At 42.3% G+C, this 19,908-nt stretch overlaps 1 protein-coding gene across 1 annotated transcript in view; it reads right to left on the bottom strand.

Moving 5' to 3' along the window:
* Positions 1-6,356: 6,356 nt before the first annotated feature.
* Positions 6,357-19,908, bottom strand: part of emc2 (ER membrane protein complex subunit 2) — a 31,890-nt gene continuing 18,338 nt past the window's right edge. Inside the window, exons 8-11 of the mRNA XM_046045128.1 lie at positions 17,557-17,638; positions 17,192-17,302; positions 15,441-15,545; positions 6,357-6,975 (exon numbers count right to left, since the gene is read on the bottom strand). Coding sequence (XP_045901084.1) covers positions 6,889-6,975; positions 15,441-15,545; positions 17,192-17,302; positions 17,557-17,638 — 385 coding nt within the window. The 3' untranslated portion in view covers positions 6,357-6,888. The remainder of the gene's footprint in view (positions 6,976-15,440; positions 15,546-17,191; positions 17,303-17,556; positions 17,639-19,908) is intronic.

The following is a 19,908-nucleotide window of genomic DNA, read 5'->3' as shown; positions in this document are numbered from 1 at the left end:
GAAAATGGCGGTTGAGAAAGCTGCAGCTGTTGTGATTGTAAAAGTAAGAGTATGTTAATTTCTTATTGTACATGCAGTGTACTGCATGTACTTGTATTAACGGAACCATCCAAATTGAGAAACACTACCTGTTTCTAGTCTAAGCTGGCCAGCTGCTGGCTGTAGCTTTATAAATGTTAAAACTACACCTGTCACATAAATCTAGTAGAATAAAAAAAACAATATATTGCATCTGAAATATAGTTAAGCAGATGTATAATTTAATACTATTTAATAGCACGATGAAACTCCCTGCGACCCTGTACGCAGGATAAGCGGCTGACGATGGATGGATGAAGATGAAACTTTCATATTATTATTTGGTTGCTGCTGTTTACATTTACCCCAGATGCAAATTCAGAAAATGCACTTTGGAATGCATTCCTGAGACATGTCTCTGGTGTAAATGTGACCTCAGTCTCCGTCAGATGGGAATTCATGCGACTCTGACTCACTCTAGAGCAACTATCGTCACAATTCTGCGCTAGGGGAAATAAAGCAGAAAATTAATCGCTCCACAAAAAGCCAAAATTTTAAATTCAGCTCTCTTTCTCCTCGTTCCTGAAATCAACTTAAAAATACGACCTCTGTAATTTACTTCAGTACAACAGCGTGCTGTGTGTGACATTGTATTATTCTTTTGCGCTTGCGAGTCAATTTCAGGATGGGGCCAGTTCACACTGGAGTCTAATTCGGGCTACATAAAAAAAAAACACAAAATTTGGATCTGTTCAATAAATCACAACTGAGCATTAAGGCCTGCAGTGTGAATGTAGCTTAAGTTACATTCCACTACTGACAGTATGGTGGGTAATCAAAATCGAGAGAAGGAAGTGTTCACACAGCATTAATGCTGCAATGTGGAGGAATATGTCGGAGTGAGGTTTGGCACAATGCCTTGGAACTCCTTTGAATCCAGCATCGTTGTAAAATAGTGTTTACCATAACTCAGCGGTATCCTGTCAGTGTACTCAGATGAGATGTCTCACAATGCCTATGAAATAAAAGAACATGTTACAGCTTGTATGTATTCATAAACCCATGTAAAGCTTTGTCTGTACAACCTCAAACCTCCCCTACTTCCACATACTCCCAGTCTCTGTTGCATCCCTCTCAGGGTATAAAATATCCATCTGTGGTCGCCATTAACATTCACCCAGGAAGCTCAATCAAGAGCCAATTCTGGATTTCCCTCCTTTTTGTAATTAGGCCCAAGGCCTTGTGTGGGGTAAGCCTGCGCATTCTGGCTGAGAAGATGCTCTGAAAAGGGATTTGCGGTTTGGGAAGCCTGGGCTGGAAAGAACAACTGTTTATTGGAGCAGGCAACTTGCCCCTCTCTGATTTGACACATGCCCTACACTGTGACAGAATTTGCAGACAGGATGCAGCCTCGACATGTGCACGGCTGAAGCTTCTGCCAGAGAGCCTGAAGCTGAGAATCCGACGCAACAACCAGAAAGGCCTGTGGAGGCCACAGAATATCCTCTGGAAGAAGATCGCAGCAGTCTGGAGCCTCCTGGTCAAGAGGCTTAGGAATACAAGCGTCGCCTGAAGCCAATAGTTTTAATTCCATGGGCAAAAGCTCTTCATATTGTTAAAATGACCACATACTCTCACTCACACGCGCACACAAACTCAAGCTCACACAAAGGCATGCCTGCACATTCATAATCACACTTTCATAACCACACATTCCCTCCCATGCTTTTCTCAGGGATGTTCTCTTGCTTTGAGAGGAAATTATTTCCCAGCATCGATGCCCTTCCAGAAAAGTACGCATTCATACTGGTGCATTTGTGTAAGTCTGTATCAACGAAGAGGTATTGTGCAATGAACAGAAAAAAAAGATCACTTTGCCAGATGACCTTATCGTTTCAAATGGAATCCTTGCATTTTAATTTGTAATACAAATCTCCTTCTTTTCACATAAGCATCCCACTTCCTAATCTGTAATGAAGCAGTTTAGACACTAACTGTGCTTTGTAGGATGCATGAAACTCTCAGCACTGTATCCAAGGTAAAAAAACTACCTATTTGATTAATGCATGCTTGTCAAACATTATATTCTTCAAAATGAATTTCATCATAAAAACAGTTAATTTGACATGACAAGCTAAGCACATAAATGAAAATACACCAGAATTAATGAGCAGTAATTATGGGTGTATGTATGTTAATATTCAAAGCTAATTGAAATGGATCAAAAGCTTGGGAGCACTCAAGAGTTTTTCAGATTATTGTGAATTTGTTAAGTAAGTTCTGGTTGGCCAATTTGTGTGGCAATTGGATTAGTTATCTCCTAACAACTCATGTCAGGTGTTATTTGACTGATCTATCCTCACTGGTCCAACTCTCTGCTTCTCCTGCATCTTCATTCCCAGAAAAAAGGGAGTGGGTCGGGCCGTCCCTGCTCGTAGCCAAAACACTATTTCATCACCAGGCCCGGTTGTGTGACTGGACAGGGCAGGATTTAGCACTGCATGCCTCATCCATCTTTAGCACTCCCAGCCTCTCCCCCTAAAACAGACAGAGATGGATGAGCTAGCTGGAGCCCTGCTCTCCCTTTCCACTCACTCCCTCACCTTGGGAAAGTTCCTCCCTGCTCTGGGCCTGAGCCTCATGGAGCAGTTTGCGCCTCCTTCTGTCTTGCAGCCCTCCACTTTCTTGTTCTCTCACTTTCTCTAACTCCCACCCTAACTGAAATCATCTCTCCTCCCACCTCCGTAACCTATCCCTCTGGCTTTTCCACAAGCTAGCCCCTTCCACTGCTTCAAATAACAACACTAAGTCTCCAGCAACACTAGTGGCTCTGTGAAGCTGTACACAATGACATGTCATGTGACCACGACTGTCTCTACAAAACGTCATGGTGATCCATCCAATAGTTGTTTAGATAGCTTTAAGGAGGTTTAAGGAAGTTTAGGAGGATAGCTTAATGGAGGTTTTCCCTACTATAGGGCCATGTATTCTTGCAGTTTTACATAGTAGCCTTTCCTCAAGGGTGGTCCCTGAACATTTTAAACATGCAATAGTGCAACCTTTAATTAAAAAACCTGGTCTGGATCCTGCAGATCTCGCTAATCTCCAAACTAACATTTCTTTCAAAAGTCCTTGATAGTTTGCAGTAAATTAATGGCCTTTTCCAGTTTTCCAGTCTGGTTTCCAGTCTGCTGCATTTGACACAGTGGACCATGAAATCATGATTTCTCGTTTGGAGAGGTGGGTGGGCATCAAGGGAATAGCACTCAAATGGTTCAGTTCCTACTTGGAAGGCAGAACTTTCTGTGTCAGCTGTGGTGATTCTGTGTCCTCCTCTGCTCCTCTCTCTTGTGGGGTTCCACAGGGCTCAATTTTAGGCCCTCTTGTCTCTTTATTTGCTCCCGCTTGGTTCCATACTTAGGAAGCATGGTATGTCATTCCACTGTTATGCGGACGATAGTCAGATTTATGTGCCTCTTAAAAAGAATGAAACTGTTACTTATGTGTCTTGATGACATAAAAGCCTGAATGGCTCTTAACTTTTTAAGTCTTAATGAAAGTAAGACAGAAGTGATGTTTTTTTGGTGGACCCCCCGTATTGATCTGGGTTTCTTGAGTCAGTTCATCAAACCAACGATCACTAACCTAGGGGTTAAAATCCACTCTGACCTTAAGTTTGACAGACAGATAAGGACAGTCGTAAAAACACAAGATTATTTTATTTGCTTTGAAATGGTCTTGCCCCATCCTTTATCTCTGAGCTGCTACACCCCTATAGAGCCACCCGTTCACTCAGGTCAGCCGATCAACTGCTCCTAAGTGTGCCCAAAACAAAGCGCAAGCTCAAAGGGGGACGTGCTTTTGTTGTGGCAGCTCCTAAACTGTGGAATGATCTACCTCTGCACATTAGACAGGCATCTTCACAGTCTGCTTTTAAGTCTCTTCTTAAAACGCACCTATTTTCTTGGCCTTTGAAAACTGAAGTTGACATTTCTTTTTATTGATTGTACTAATTTTATTATTTTATTGTATGGTTGTTATTGTTTTCACTTGTATGTTATGCATCATGTAAGCTATTTATTAGTGTCTTTTATTTATTTTTCTGTACAGCACTTTTTTGTTCACTTTGGTGTTTATGTTTAAAGTGCTCAATAAATAAATTTTGATCGATTGAGATATTTCATCTTGGACCACAGTGGTAGACTGGCCACTTCACTGACAGCCATTGCCACTCCAGAGAGCCATGCTGCTAGCTAGGCTAAATATAGTTTTATGCAAAGCAATCTTTCAGGAGCATCTACTCCTCTCATCATTCTTATTTTGAAGGCCATAGTTTAAGACTTTAGACAGGAAACTACTTCCCTCACAAGCCAAGTCATAAACGTCTTGCCTCTTGCCCCAACACTTGTCAGTCATCTTGATGATAAACAAAGGCTATCTACAAAAAAAATTTTTTTGTATCATGTTTTTATTTTAATGTAAAAAGATAAATATTGCAAAGAGGACTATTAAACGGAGTTCCTAAACTATGTGGATGACTTTTTTACAAGGACAGTCCTTAATACAAATAAGTATTTCATTGCTGGAGAAATACTTTGTTTCTTGATGCAAGCCTTGGACAGATGTAAATCAGTCATCACCCCTGCTTTTGATGAATAGGCTGATCAGGCACAGCTCTGTCCCGGTGTAAGCTTATGATCCCAGAGCTCATCCTGTTCAGCTAACCTGGCCACTGTATAGAAGCAGAGGACAAGCACACCCTTTCCAGGGGCTAATCTCCCAGGGAATCCAGGATTATGGGTAGCACTAATAGCGAATCCCCTACACACACTAAGATGAGTCATCGGCTTAGTGGGGTTACAAGGTTCTCTCCATTCCTTCCTCTGTCTTTTGGTCTGGCTCTGCCGTCCAGGTATGGACAGACAGGACATTCATAAGCTCTGAACTACTGAGACAAGGGTTGAAAAGGCGGTCAAGAGCTGGAGGAGTTGTAAACAGTGAGGTGAGAAGTGATCTCTACAATACATGGCACGGCCAACATGCTATTTTCTTGACTCTACAAGGATATGTTTGGATAGCACAGCTGAATGCAAGGGAAAGATTTTTCAGAATTCATGACTGATAAATTGTGCGTAACCCACTTTTTTTCTTGCTCAGCAAATCAGAGTTGCAGACAGGCTGGGAACTACTTTACATACAGGTTATGTTTAGTGCATGGCAGTAATAGCCAACTCCAGGTGCATTCTGTCACTCATTGCTGCGGTCATGAGTTCTTCCTCCAGACTACAGATGGCACTATTGCCTCAGCATGGTTGGCACTGGATACCAATATCTCATAATGATGACCCATCAAACTGATTGACCACCTTTATTCCTCATTTTACAAGTTCATAAATGACCTTTCCAAGTTCAGCAATATTTATATGGGAGCTACAGCAAGAAGGAATCACTCTGCTTCAAATCAAACAGCGTTAACCCTGTCACTCTTCAAAAAGAGCTTCATTTAGCCTCAGCCCTTTTCCTGTAAAAATAACTCAAGTCCGTTTACGCTCAAACGTCCCCTGGCTTTCATTGGTTCCGCCAGATTGGTGAAGCAAATCAAATGCAGACACATTCGTCCACTGACCAAGGCCAGAGAGTATTAAAAACTTGAGAAAACGGCTTTCCACACTCCGGGCTTTGAGCTGGTGACCTCTCTCAATTTAAAAGCTGTCCAAAAAAGACCATAAACTCAACACTTAAGTTTTCCATCAGCCGAAGATTGAAATTATGAGACAACTGCCACGACTTAATAAACAAAAGGAATGGAAGTAACAGCTGACCCTGCACGGGTGAGCGACAACTTAAGATGATCATTTGGATGATTTCAGATTCAACAATTACAGAACCCAGTGAACTGAGCGTACTGCTCTAACAGCAGAGGAAACCAGGGCTGCCTCTCGCAGCACTAAGATGTCTTTCTTCCCCGTCTGTCATGAAAGTTCCCAGATTCATGAACACATTTTTTCCCCTTTCCAACTTGTGGCGTGTTAATTACTGGCAGGGATCTCTGGGGCTCTCTAAACTGAAATGACAGAGGTGTTCTTCAGTGTGCTGAAGCTGGTTCAGCTGCTGTCTAGGGTAATTGAAAGGCAGGATTTCCCAGCTGGAATCACTGGGAAAGAAGAGGCCCCTTTTTTACTGCCCCTGTTGCCTTCATAACGACAAAATGTCTCTCATCCTTCTCCAGGATAATTATAGCAGGTTCAAATGTAACAATAAGCGTCACTGCTGGGGATAACATGACTATTTAGATTTATGTAAATCCCTCCCAAAAAACAACAACTGGTAAACTTTGCTCCATGAAGAAAATTTATTTTCTTGACATTTTGATAGATTAGACAAAAAAATGTATTAGATAAAGAGGTTTCATTTACAGGTATGTAGTCATAAATTACCTCAGTGCAGACAGGTCTTATCTTTATAAATAAAATTTGCTGTACAGTCTGTTATTTCCTGGTCACAAAGTAACAGGCTTAATGTGGATGTGCTAATTAGTGATCAGTTAAAGGTGGACCTAAAAGTCAGCATGTGATGGACACCGATAGTATAATCCAGTCTGGTGGAAGTCACAGCTGGGTTAGTACTATGTAGAACCTAACTAAACTTAAATAAGCACTTGCTGTGTTAGGTTCCAGATGTTTGGGTATATCTTTGCACTTGAAGGAAACAAATGTCTTCCATTGTCCGTGTCAAGTCCAATCAATTACAGAAAACTTTAAAAAGGGACAAAGAAAAAAGGTCACATTGCAAGGCTATTTGAGCTGCCATGTTGCTCCAGGTGGCTGCGTGTGAACAGGAGGAAAGAAGGAAGGTGTGGACGAGGGACATCTAGGACATAGTGATCTGCATGGACTCCAACATCTCCTCCACCGTCTTCATGGAGCATTTGTTCTCCTTGGTCCCACGACCGGCGAGCTGCATGTCAGAGAAGGAAGGTGAAAAAGGCAAGAAACACGCAGAGTGGGACGGAGAAAGAAAGAGGGGAGGGGGAAAAGAACATCAGCTCATTAGGTCTCTCCACCAACTAAAGCAATAGAGAGCCAAACACATTTGAACACAGCAAAGACATTCCTGTTTGCAAAGCTAGAAGCAAAAATAACAGTGGGCATTAGATAAAATTGATAAACAGGTCATGCAAAGTAGAATAATACCTTGAATCGGAGGGGTTTTCCTCAACAGTTGCATAAGTGCTATTTGAGCTCGCTCTCTGTGTCAGAGCTCAAATACAGGATGTCCACATGATTAGTCAACTTCCATGGCCTCTAGTACAGGAGTACATAACACCCCACTCTAATTTCCACAATTTCCAGAGGGTTTCACAGGAAGTGCCGCAAATTATAATCCACAAGCACATCTAGGATTAGTCATGCGCCCACATACAGGCAAACACTTTTTCTACCCAATTAAACTTTACAATTGACAAGGCATCCCCTCAATAAATACCAAAGAGAAAGACAATTTCCTTAACCTTGGGCAGGGGACCAGGGAAATAATAAAAAGGTCAGTCTAATTAACCTCACTTCACCCATATTTATATATAGACATAAATCCTCACGAAATCTTCCTAAAACTATTTAATAATTATTCGTCAGTAAATCTAAATTGGTGCAACTTCATTCATTCAGATGCAGGTTTTTGCTAATTTCACATCACATTCCATCTTAGCTACTCGTTAACTAACTATTAACTTTCTGCCAGCTACAATAAGACATCAAATAAAGCTACATTAACAATTTCATTTATTGTTAATGTAGAAGACTAAGAGTCTACAGCCACACTGGCAGCTAGCTCTGTGAGGCTGCACTTAAGCATAGCGGTGCTTTGAACTAAAAGCTAACAGCATACATCAAACTGGCACATACAGGTACTTCGTAAAACGTCATGGTTATGCTGCTTTTTGGCGGACAGAATACCAAACATTTTGACTGAATCACTCAGTATCTGTTGATTGTAATTAACCAACCTGTTGATATCCAACTGTTTGAGCTTGGCTAGGCTCACATTTAGGTGGAGACGACAGTCTGATGCTGTTATAATGTTGATGTATGACTGTACTACAGTAGTCTCCATCTTCAGCTAGCTATCCAACAGTAGTATCTATCATCGGCATCATTTAAACACACTAACAGTGAATAATCAAGTATCTTATATGCCTCAAATCTGATCAGCTTTTCAGCATTTTCCTTTTTCTCTCATTATGCGAGAGGGCGATTCTTTCACCCAGAAATTGGTGCAGCCTTGGCACTTGCTAATTTATGATGCAAAGCCGATCAGATGTATGCTAAGAGGTTTTATTTGTTTGTTTTTTTACCACAAGCTGTGACTGGCTAGTGCTCGTTGCTTCAGAATGTTCTTGTGACTGGATACTAGCTGTAGGAAGCTGGGTGTTGGAGATCCCAGTTGTTCCCTCGCATGTAACTTATGCATAAATGTTCTGTATCAGATAGAATGAATTTATGAATGCATAATTTGCAGAGAAGCAAATGAGATATGAACAACAAGAGGTTAAATTGTGCTGCAGCCCCTCTGTAGATATAAGGATTTAAATACATTTATATTTGTGTTATTATTACATTATTGTCAAGGTCAGAAGTGTTGCTAGTGTTGCTGGTGGAGCTAGTATCCGATCACAAGGATGTGTCCAAGTTGAGGAAAATGCTAACATGCTCATAATGAGGTAAAATGCTGATGTTCAGCAGGTATAATATTTACCTTGTTCACCACCTAACTCACCACACGCGTGTTAGCATGCTAACATTTGCAGATTAGCACCAAGAACAAAGTACAGCTGAGGCTGATGGGAATGTCATTAGTTTTTCAGGCATTTGGAATAAAGTATTGGTCAAATAAAAAGTTTAACCGGATGATGGTGCCAGATGAAAAGTCAGAAGATCACAAGGGTTATTACAATTGATCCTCAGGGGGACATGAATGTCTTCGCCAAATTTGAAACATTTATTCTTAAGAACCAAGATTAAGGAAAAAAGTGAATATCTCAAGTGATGAAAATCTTGGGGGTTCAAAAGTATGGGGTTCAAAATGTACAAATTAAAGCGTCTAAGTGATCTGAAAATGTTTAATACTTTGGAGACTCCTGGTGGATGCATGTATAAAAATAAACACGGTGGCAGACAGCAATGAGCGCCAATACACCCTTATGCAATTTCAAAACCGGTGTAGTGAAGTAAAAACCCCAGGATAATTTGCAGCATATTAATCATCTTCTTCAATTCAATTAATCTTCATCAACTTCTGCTGCTGTGAATAAGCATTGCAGATAAGTCAGCAACAACAACAGAGCTGAACAGCAAAGGACAAGCAGGATGCAACAGCATTGCGGGGTCCTTTCAATTGAATCATTATGAAAACACCCTGTTTTTACCCAGAGTCAGACACAGGCAGGGGATTCTGTTTCAATGCCACCTGATGAGAGAGCACATGTAGTTCCAGTTGAGAGATGAACCCTCAGACAGAAGCAAAAGCACCATACTCATATATACATAATATTTTCAATACGTGAAATACACACAGTTGTCTGAAGAATTCTAAATCAACAACATCAAATGCTGCACAGCTTTTTTTGCATTCATTATGGTTAAACCCAGTATTTCTGCACAGTTGCAGATAAATATTAGACTACGTCGATATATTGTTTGTGGAATTAGATCCCAGTGGTGTCTGCTTAGGATAGTTTCATCCAAAATTTCCAATAACTCCCGAACGTTGTGAAGGCCAAAAGTCAAAATGTATTGAAATCTAACGAAATATTCTGCTTAAATACATATTTGTTGGGATTTTACCCTTTCAAAAACAATTTTTCACTGCGGTCAAAAAAAAGGAGGCCCGCAGCCGTATTAACGGGGTGGTCTAGCAGAAACCTAGCACCATTAACGGGATTTATATAACCACAATAACAAAAATCTATTTGGGATCTAGTAGTTTGTGACATTGTTACCCATACTGTACAGATTGAGTTAAAAAAAGCATAAAGTAGATATAAGCCTAAGGGCACGATTATTATTTCATCACTATTTTATGCCTATAGTGGATTTCCATGGTAAAAGTTTTTTTCCTTCCACATTTACCAAACTCTAACTTAGAGAGGGCAGATGGCTAAGGTGTGCAAATTGGCTGCGTCATTTCCCAGTGTGACTCATACTTCTAGATTTGGGGTGTGTGGTAGGGTAGCTATAATGATCAGTGCATTTCATTGCCTTGCTGCCTAATGCGCCATTACCCCGGGCCCGGTAGTCAATTATCTCCTTAGCCTGAGGTGAGACCACCACATTAACTCCTGCCCTGTTCCACAACAGTAGGAGCAGACCAGACAGCTCCACATCTATTTAGAGCATCTGATAATAAGAGTCATGACTCAGCGGGAGCCTGTAGTCCGTGACAGAGGAGCTAATCAGAGAATCAGTTTAGAGAGTTAGGGCAAGAGGGAAGGCCATGTAGGGATGCTTTGAAGCCCCTTGCACCTACAACCCACATATCAGGCCTTTCACATGTCAACCAACCACACCAAGGTAATTACATTTTTTTTTGTTTTTAAAATGGGACCCAGTCATTCGTGACCTCTCACTGACATCTGCTCCCACTTGCACTCACCTACCCACCTTTTTCTCTCACTGAGGTATGACAATCACCAGGTATCGGGGCCCAATAAAAGTGGACGACTGACATGAGCAACGCTTTAAAGGAGCCATCAATCAGCAAGCACAAGCCCACAGCAGCCTGCAGCTGTCTAATGGAGGCCCACACCGCCGCTTTTAAAGACCTCAGAAGTCATTTAAATGGGAGGTGGAGAACGAAAAAACGCCCCCCAAAAAAACAATAAAAAAAACGAGGCAACCTGACACCTCGTCATTTCTCTTGTCTCAAACAGCCAGGACTGGACTGGTAATCTGGCATACCGGGCAAATACCCGGTGGGCCAACGGTCCTTTGGGGCCGGTGTAACATAATTCATTTATTTATATTATATAAACTGTTTTTAAAAAACGGGCCAACGATCGGCCTATAAAGCATGGACAGCGGCCCATTGGGTAATTTTCTATACTGACATTGGGCTGGCCCAATCACATCTCTTACTAGTCCCCACCCCCCTGGGTGTGTGCAGTCGACTTTCACAGGTGTTATGCCTAATGTTGCATGCCCGCTGAGGACTGCATGAAAATGCATTAAGTGCTGCTTTTAAACGCTATACTACTCTTTGTGTGATTCATCAATAGTGATAAATGATCAGTAAGAATCGTTAACATATTAATACACTTAGTAGAGATTCAGCAAAAACATGTGGCATTAACCGCGTTCAAACAATGTGACCAGCAAAGTGTCTGAAAAGGACCTTAAGAACTGAATGCATAATTCGGTAAAACAGATGATGTAGGCTACGTTCCGGCGATATTTGCATCCACCTCTTTTCTCAGCTTAAAATAGTATTACCTCCCGCGAGGTGTATGCCATTCACGGCAGGCATCCAGAATTCGGCACAACACCTGTGCTGCAAAATGTCACTAGACCTTGTGGGAGCAAGGTCTGATCATTGTTCTAAGCTCAAAGTAACGCTCACGCAGTCTACCGGAGGTAGATTGTGTTTGACGGCGCTGTTTTTATTCCCCTATCTATCAAGACGGTGAAAGTCAGCCATAGTTATCTCGAACGCACCTACTGACTACCAGTTATACAGTGTGCTAACTTCGTCAGCTGTTTTCCAAAGTTAACATAGCTATCCTTATTAGCTAGGCACCTTACATGCTTGCTAATAACTGTTTTGAAGATGAGTCTGACATTGACAGCGCTGTGTTCAACAGATTTGTGCAGTGCTGTTTATGATACCAACCATTCAATTCACAGACTGGATCCATTGTCCGTGTTTGCGAGTGAGAGCGAGAGAGAGAGGATGTGCGGAGCGAATATGCGCTGCGCAGCGCTGCAATCAAGAACGATTTTAAAATGGTTCGCCAAATTTACTTGGGCGGATGTTAATCTACCTGGGCGGCCCGCCCAAGTAAAGCCTATGTGTGGGAAACACTGGATATGTTTGCTGCAGGGGCGGCGGTAGCTTCAACATCAGCTGAAGTACCCTGCATAGAGCAGGCACAGGCACTTGAAGGAGTAAAAGAGCTGTGGTGGCCCTGCCAGGCAGAAGAGGGGGCAGGGAGGGACAGTCATCTACACTGGGGAAGCTGGGGACATGTAGCCACCACTTTTTGAAAGCATTTGTTAAAAATGATCTGAATAATGGCTTGCACGGCAGCATTTAGCTGCGTATGATGTTCATATTAAAACGACTGAAAACGCACATCTACTGACCATTCACCTTCACTGAGCATGCGCGTGCCAGTATAAACAGAAAGCAGATTGTCTACTCCGTAGTTTCAGAAGATTTGACAAAAGAAAAAAGTAATACTACAAAAGGAAGAACCACACCAGAGGTATTTTTACATGGAATGTGGAACTGTTACTGAAACTAACACAGGAGTACAAAGTGACTGTAGAAGAAAGCCACAAAGCAACGACATGGACAGCACAAGTGTATTAAGTGTTATTTGAATAGTATACATTTTTTTTTATAAAAATACCACAACAAAAACACTGTCAATAGATCTGTGTTTTTACTTTACATGATCTATAAGACCCAATCAAGAAGCTAAATGTGAGTGTCTTTTTTAAAGTCCTCCGTTTTGGCCTTTCCGCACTAATTTGCAACTCCGGAGTTTTAAAACGAAAACGGGATCTGCAGGGTTTTCGAACTTCTCTGTTTTAGGTCTTTGGATTCACCATTTTAGTCTGGACAGGAGGTGCAAACGTAGCTAAAGGTCTCCGTTTTAAAATGAAAACATAGTAGTGTGGATGTGGCCTAATGCCACATTCAGACCAAACACAAATTTAATCCACGCAATGCTCTCCTGGTGGGGGTTTTATCGCTGGACAACTGCTGAGTGTTCACACACAACGTGATAACGCGAATAAACACAACTCGCCATTACTACAGCTGTATGAACCCAAAGTAAACATTTTGCTGTGATTAATTAGCAATAAACGGATTAAACTGATGCCGAAATAGCTACAATATGATGCAGATTTGTTAAACATATGAATTCATGCTTTGTCAGGTCTTTCAGCAAGACAGCAGGACAACAACTTCTAAAATGTTTGTTTTCTGAATGGAGTTCGGATCGATCAGGGCTACGCTATGCTAGCCTGGTCACAGTAATTTAAGTTAAAAAAGTTAGACAGTGCGCGGGAGTTTTTCCTTTACTACTTTTGACTCTCCTATCCCCCTCCGATGCACCAGTCTCTCGTTATAGAGGTGCAAAGTTAATTACTGTTCTGAACTGAATATCTATTTCAATTAACCTGTTAGTATAAATAATCCACTTAATTGTATATAGTTATATGTAAGTTAGTATTTGGCAGCAAATAGCTATCTATCTAATCTATTTGATTCATTACAGCCAACATCACCAAACATAGATGTGTGTTCCCTGTCTGTGGGTAAAAACTCTCCCAAACCTCCTTAGCAATAAAGACATTTTTTAAGCAAGGAAAACATGTGCTACACTACTGGTTACGCTGCTGTCAAATCCCTGTAACAAGTTTCAGATGAAGTCCCAAAGTAATGTTATAATAGGTCTGGTTCAAAGCTTGTACTTATATACACTCTGGCAATTGCCAGTAATGGATAAACGGTTTGAAATATAAAATGTAGTGTAATATGTCAACAGAAAAGAGTGTTCATTAACAGACTGTACAGAACGTGGAGGACTGTGTCTCAAACAAACATGTTATCGGCTGTCTGCCCTTTCGCCTTGCCCTTGTACTCCACTTAAGATGTCAGTCAGAGCCTGGTGTCTTGGACGCATCAGATATTTAGATGCTGCCAGGTTCCCTACAAATATGATTTATTTTTTCACACCCTCTCACTCTTTTGAACCTCTGATTAAAAGGGGACGAGTAGTGTGGCCATCAATTGAGACATTTGACTAATTTTGATGTCCAAACCACCACTACATTGTTCTGTTTATCAAGGTGATTCATATCTGCTTACATATGAAGTGTTAACTTAAACTAAGCAAGCTGCACCTCTTCACTTACGACAGTAATTCCACTTTAACTCAAACCTAAAGGCCCAAGTAAAAGCTTAGAGCTCTTCCATGACACTTCTACAAGAGCTCCAAAAGAGCCATTCACTGTGACGTTACTCATGTGCACACTATTTTCCAACAGTCCTTAAACTTGTCTGAGTGCTCAACATCTGAAATGTGTCTATGAGGCGAGGAGAGCTGAGTGTGGTGAGACGATGTCTTTAGAGGCTCAGCGGGGAGCATCTCTCACAACAGGACCCACACAAGCCGAGCAAGGAACCGCTTATTACATGTTTAACTGTCGATGCCCAAATAAGCAACACACATGGCCCGCATGACAAATAAGAGTTCTTTTATGCTTTCATTCTTGGGGTTGCCATGACAATGGTATAAACCATTTTAGTGATACCATCTGAGTTGCTCCTCACTCCCCCCCCCCCCTTTGCTTTGCGTGCATGTGCTGAGACTAATATGGTATTTTTTATCGCCCATGTTTGCACGTGTTCATTCTCTCTGAATGGTAACAGGTCGGAGTCACCTCAAGGGTCCTAAAATGTCCTTCTCACGGATCCTCAAATGGACACAAATGATGGCCACTGCTAATCAGATTAAATCTCCGGGACGATATTTGAATTTGTTGACTTTCCATTAAACTAGTTAAGAATCACTGTGACTAAAAATTAACAATAAAGTCTATAATTAGGTTCATGAATTTGCTTGGGACATGTTAGATTCAGTTCAAAGGCGCTTAACGGTCATTGAACCTCACTTTGAGAACGAATGAACTAGACAACTCTCTGCTACAGCCTAACGTGATTGGTGTCCTCGGAGAATCAGCTTGTGGCTCTGCGAGAAGCTCATCTGTGGAGCCAGGGTGTGGAATAAAGTCTTAGCAGACGCTGTGGCCTTAAATCAACACATTAACAGTAAATGTACCCAGACACACCGACAGACACTGGCAAGTCAAAGGCATCCTTCGGGACTGCTGTGTATTCAGGGGTCATTTGGTGGTGGTGAATACTTCTCATATATAATGCAAATGAGGGGATTTCTGGGTGTCTGGATATTGTGTGCAGATACCCAATGAAAGCTAAAACACAACAAAAGAGTCCTAAGATAATGCAATTGGTGGTTTTCAGTGTCTGGCGAGATGAAGGGGGATGTGGGAAAAAGAAAAAGATGTTTTTCAGAAGAAGACAGAGATACCTAGACAGAGATAGATAGTGGCAAGAATAAAATATATAGTGAAGCTAAGATAATCAAGCCTAGTGAAAACCTATGTGAAACTCACCTTATAGGCTCTATTAATTTGAGTGGCAGCCCATGCAGCGTACTTCATGTTGTCCTTCTTCACCTTGGCACTAACTTTTGGACTGGCAGCAATGTGACTTGCAGACTAGAGGAAAAACAGAGAAGGGGAAGAAGAAGAAAAGGAGAGAACAGGGGAAGGGGTGTTCTTATATCAAAACTTGGTGAAACAGCAATAAAAGCGTAATTGAGATGAATGTGCAACCACTCTTACCGTCTACCACTCCACTAGTCATTGTGGCAGAATGAAGAGAAAAAACAGACCTTGGCCTGATGACACAGGAGAAATCATTTATGGGGAGGAAAAAGTGAGTCTTTTAATGCTTCGTACGTAAATTGTCACTTAACGGGGCCTAATTTCTCAAACACCATCGATTCACGGCGATGAAACGACGTTGTATGTCTTCTAAAAATAAAATAAAAAGCCCAGGCGCGCAGCTCGCCGCCGAACCACAAATCCCATGTCTTTCCCATGTTCCTGCCATCATCTCCACGCAGCAAACCCCAGAGGGCTTACCCTGCCTGCACTTCAAAGCCCTCCCTACCAGTGCGCTGAAGTTTTAACTACACACCAATCAACCTGGCCCTGTTTTTTCTGACAAATGGTTTGGCTTCTGTATTTTTTAGTAAGCATTTTCTGTATTTCTTTTTTTTACTGAAGAGAAACATTTATTTAGATTATGTCAACCCAGACAGGCTATCCCCATGGATAACAGTGCGCACCATTATGGAGGGGAATCCCCACGCAAGTGTTGTGAGTAACTAACCCACAACCCAACTGTGGTCAGTGCTACCAGGTCTTCTGTCGAAACTGACTGCGAGATGGTGGAAGATTCCCGTCCTTTCACTGAACTTCTTGCACCTGTCAAGATCTGGACCACCGAGACTAGCTGACAAAACACACTCTTAAGACAGGTCTGTGACTGATATAAGAATAAACTCCCACCTGAAGTATCCATTAAAGGGCCGAGTGTCAGTCGATGACTTGTCAGGAAACCGTACAGGGGCCTGCTCTATCTCCAGATGAACGTGACAGTTAACAGAAGCGGATGTCTTGGTTTGACCCTGCGCTGCTCCTCCTGTACTCTGCCTACACCTCTGTGCGCTTTCAGAGGGTATGGGCTGCTAGAGGAAAACACTGGGGCTCTCTGTTAGATCTGCTTCTCCTCTCCACATTTTATTCCCTGCGCCGCTTCGTTTGTGTTTTTATGTCAAGTCTCACTTACATATGATGCATTGGCACTAGCAGACAACATCCTGTTTAAACGAATATGTAGATGAAAGTGCTGTTGGGCCAAGACTACAATCAAACTGGCACCTGGTTGGATAATTTGCCGGTGACAAAACGCTTGCAGCAGTTGTACTGCTCTCTCTCTTGCACGTTTCTCTTTTTTACTCCGTGACTACTTTATTTATTTAAGTTATAAACATAAAAAAGCCTCACCGAAGGGGTATTATTACTAAAATAAAGAGCTCCATAGGGGCAGACTTTTCCAATGCTGGAGTTCACTGTCTGAGTCAGCAGTGAGCTGACCTGTCTGAGAGCCCCTTCTTCGCTCCCCCAAAAACACACTTACACACATACAGTACGGTCTTGCTCGACACACTCAGCAGCCAGCCTTAACCTTGACAAACCACAGGGTTACAAAAAAGGTTCTTCTGTTTTTGTTTTTTCTTTCTCTCCCTTCTTCTCTCTTTCTGTCTGACTTTCTCTTCAGGCAAAGCAGTACTCACCATATACAGACCAAACAATGCCCTCATGTTTCTGTTGTTCAGCCTCAGCGCCTGGGCAAAATACTTTCTGGACAGCTCCAGGTTTTCCAGCCCCCCTTGAGTGTACTTCACCTGTGTGAGGAGGCATTAAACATGGCCAATAAGCTGTGCTAAAGGAGAGTTCAAGTAATGACAGCATGACATCTGAATAAGCAATACATGACAAGCACATGTAAACACATCTCCTTTCATGGGCCTATATTCCCAGTGACGTTAAGTGCGTGTCGGTGTCTCTCTGTGTTACAGAGAGGCACCATTCAGAGAGAGCTAACATTTATTCCAGTTTGCCCCCATGCTTGATGATGGACATCCAGGCGGGTACCTACCTCAGCGTACTGCTCACAGTACAAGTGATTGTGAGGATTGGTCATCATCAGCTCCTCCAGACAAAACGCGGCTTTTCCATAGCTGTGGAAATGACAAGTAAAACAGTAAGCCGATTGATACAGCTGTGGATATGTCATCCTTTAGCTTGCTCAACTGTGAACCACAACTAACTATCTATGCCCAATAAATTTACAGGTATACATTTAAATTAAAATCTACATTCTGTACGGGTCAGTTTGCATGTGATGGTCTCATAGCTTATGTTGAGCAGATCTGTAAAGATGCACCACATGACAAAATTTATTGACAGGCTTACAGGAAAGGTTACTTAGTCCAAAGAGCTGGCAAAGGTAAAAGCCTATCTAGTGTGGTGCTTCTCCATCCTTTGGGGACACTGAGGATCAATTTTGTCCGTCTGTGTGTTTTTTCAGCCTATAATGTGTAGTTAACTACCTTCCTGAGGTCAGCACTACAGTAAGAGCTGGCACACTGTGCCTATACTCAGATGAGATCACTTCTCAGCAGCAGACTGCTGAGCTGTTGACCTCACACTAATCTGCTGCCACTCCACCTCTAATACACAGTTTCCCCTTCACGGCCCCAGGCCGAGACAAGCTAAGATACATTATATCATTGAACACAAAGCCATAAAACGTCTGTACACCTAAAAAAATAGAAGCCAACACACACACACACACACACACACACACACACACACACACACACACACACGGCAGAAGCAGCCCTACCAACAGAAGATGGGGCAGCTGTGTATCAGCACAGCCAAACAAATGGAAAGTTAAGTTGATTCAGTGTAGCCAGGCTTTCACTTCTTGAGCAACTGCATTTTTTTGTTTTGCTTTGCAAGATGTTTCTGAATGAACCTTATCAGTTAAAAGAAAAACCACAAGGCCGCTGCTTGCGTCAGCAGGCTTCTACACTGCGATAGATAGGGAGCCATTTCATTTGTGAGAAATGAGGGAAATGCTAAGACGAGTTTTTGCGGGAACCAAATGATCCAAACGGTGCCCGCCACAATAAAGAACCTGTCAGTCAGTCTATTTAAAGTCTGCCATGGTAACTAGCTGAAAGATTAACAGCATAGGAGGGAAAGGAAGGTGGGGACAGAGAAAGAAAGAAATAAACAGGGGGAAGGGGTTGAAGTAGAGGGGGAGATCAGACGGCTTGGAAGGTTGGGGGCTGCTTACAATTACCACTTCCTCTCCATAAAGACTTTCAGATGTGCTCATGCAGTGGCCGTGGCCTGCAACAGAGCCCACTCAATCAGCCGTCAACCAGAATTATGTACCCAAGCCAGGCCCTTACCTCTTCTACTCTTCCTCAAAGTCATCTAACCCCACCATAACCGAGCTGCTCTCTATGGCAGTTCCTAAGCTCACACTTTACCACAGTGCTCGAGTAAGGTTGTAGCCTTCATCATGCGCAAGACTGCAAGAATCGTATTTGTTTCTTTTGGAGGTTAGTAAAACCATCAGCAATGGGTTTCCCCCACTTCAATACCACATTCTGACTGCATATAAGACAAAAATGGATTCAGACTGTGCAAAGTATGTTTGAAAATATTTGTACGATTTATCCTGTAATTCTGGATGACCAGTCCAATTTTGTTGAACAGTCTCATAAGCTGGGCCAGAATGAGAGCCAACAGCAGATTCCAACAGTGGCTCTGTGCAATACTCAAAAACAGACACAATAATCTTCTGTCTAAACACCGCTGGTATAAGGATTGTTTTAACTCTCTCAACTCAGGCTATTAATTACATTTTTAATGTGTTAACAACCCCTACGATGGCAGTGCAGAGACACACCGCTTTATTTATTTTTAGCTCCCAGGGTGATGCACAGTGAGGGGAGGAGAGTTTATTTCTCTTCCTCACTTCTCCATCACCCTGTATTTTCTCTGCCGCTTGGGGGGCACCACCTTCTCCTGGGAATTTCACAGCAAGTGCTCTGTCTCTCTGGCCCCTGCTCTATCCCTCTGGAAAACAGTGGCGATAATGCCGGGCTATCCGGAAGAGGAGGAGGAGGGGAAACAGGGAGTTTGTAACCCAAAATAAAGAAAACAAAGAAAAGAAATTGACACGCCTGTAGATAAGGGCTGTGGGAGTGAATGGCGTGATATTAGAAGTGTTGGGATAAGCTGAGAGATAATCCGCTCACCCCTGGATTTCCTCTGGCTACTACAGCAATAAAGCCTCCTAGACAAAAGCATGAAATATCCAATAAGTAGCCTTCTCACCGTGCTACACATTCCTGCTGCCACTGCCCTCGTACCAGAGCAACCAAGCAACCACAGAGTCAGCGTGCCCACACACACACACACACACACA

This window comes from Micropterus dolomieu, linkage group LG03 (genome assembly GCF_021292245.1).
Source record: "Micropterus dolomieu isolate WLL.071019.BEF.003 ecotype Adirondacks linkage group LG03, ASM2129224v1, whole genome shotgun sequence".
NCBI classification, from domain to species: domain Eukaryota; kingdom Metazoa; phylum Chordata; class Actinopteri; order Centrarchiformes; family Centrarchidae; genus Micropterus; species Micropterus dolomieu.
Note: the sequence above shows the minus strand (reverse complement) of the source record. Positions and strands in the feature narration are given on the sequence as shown.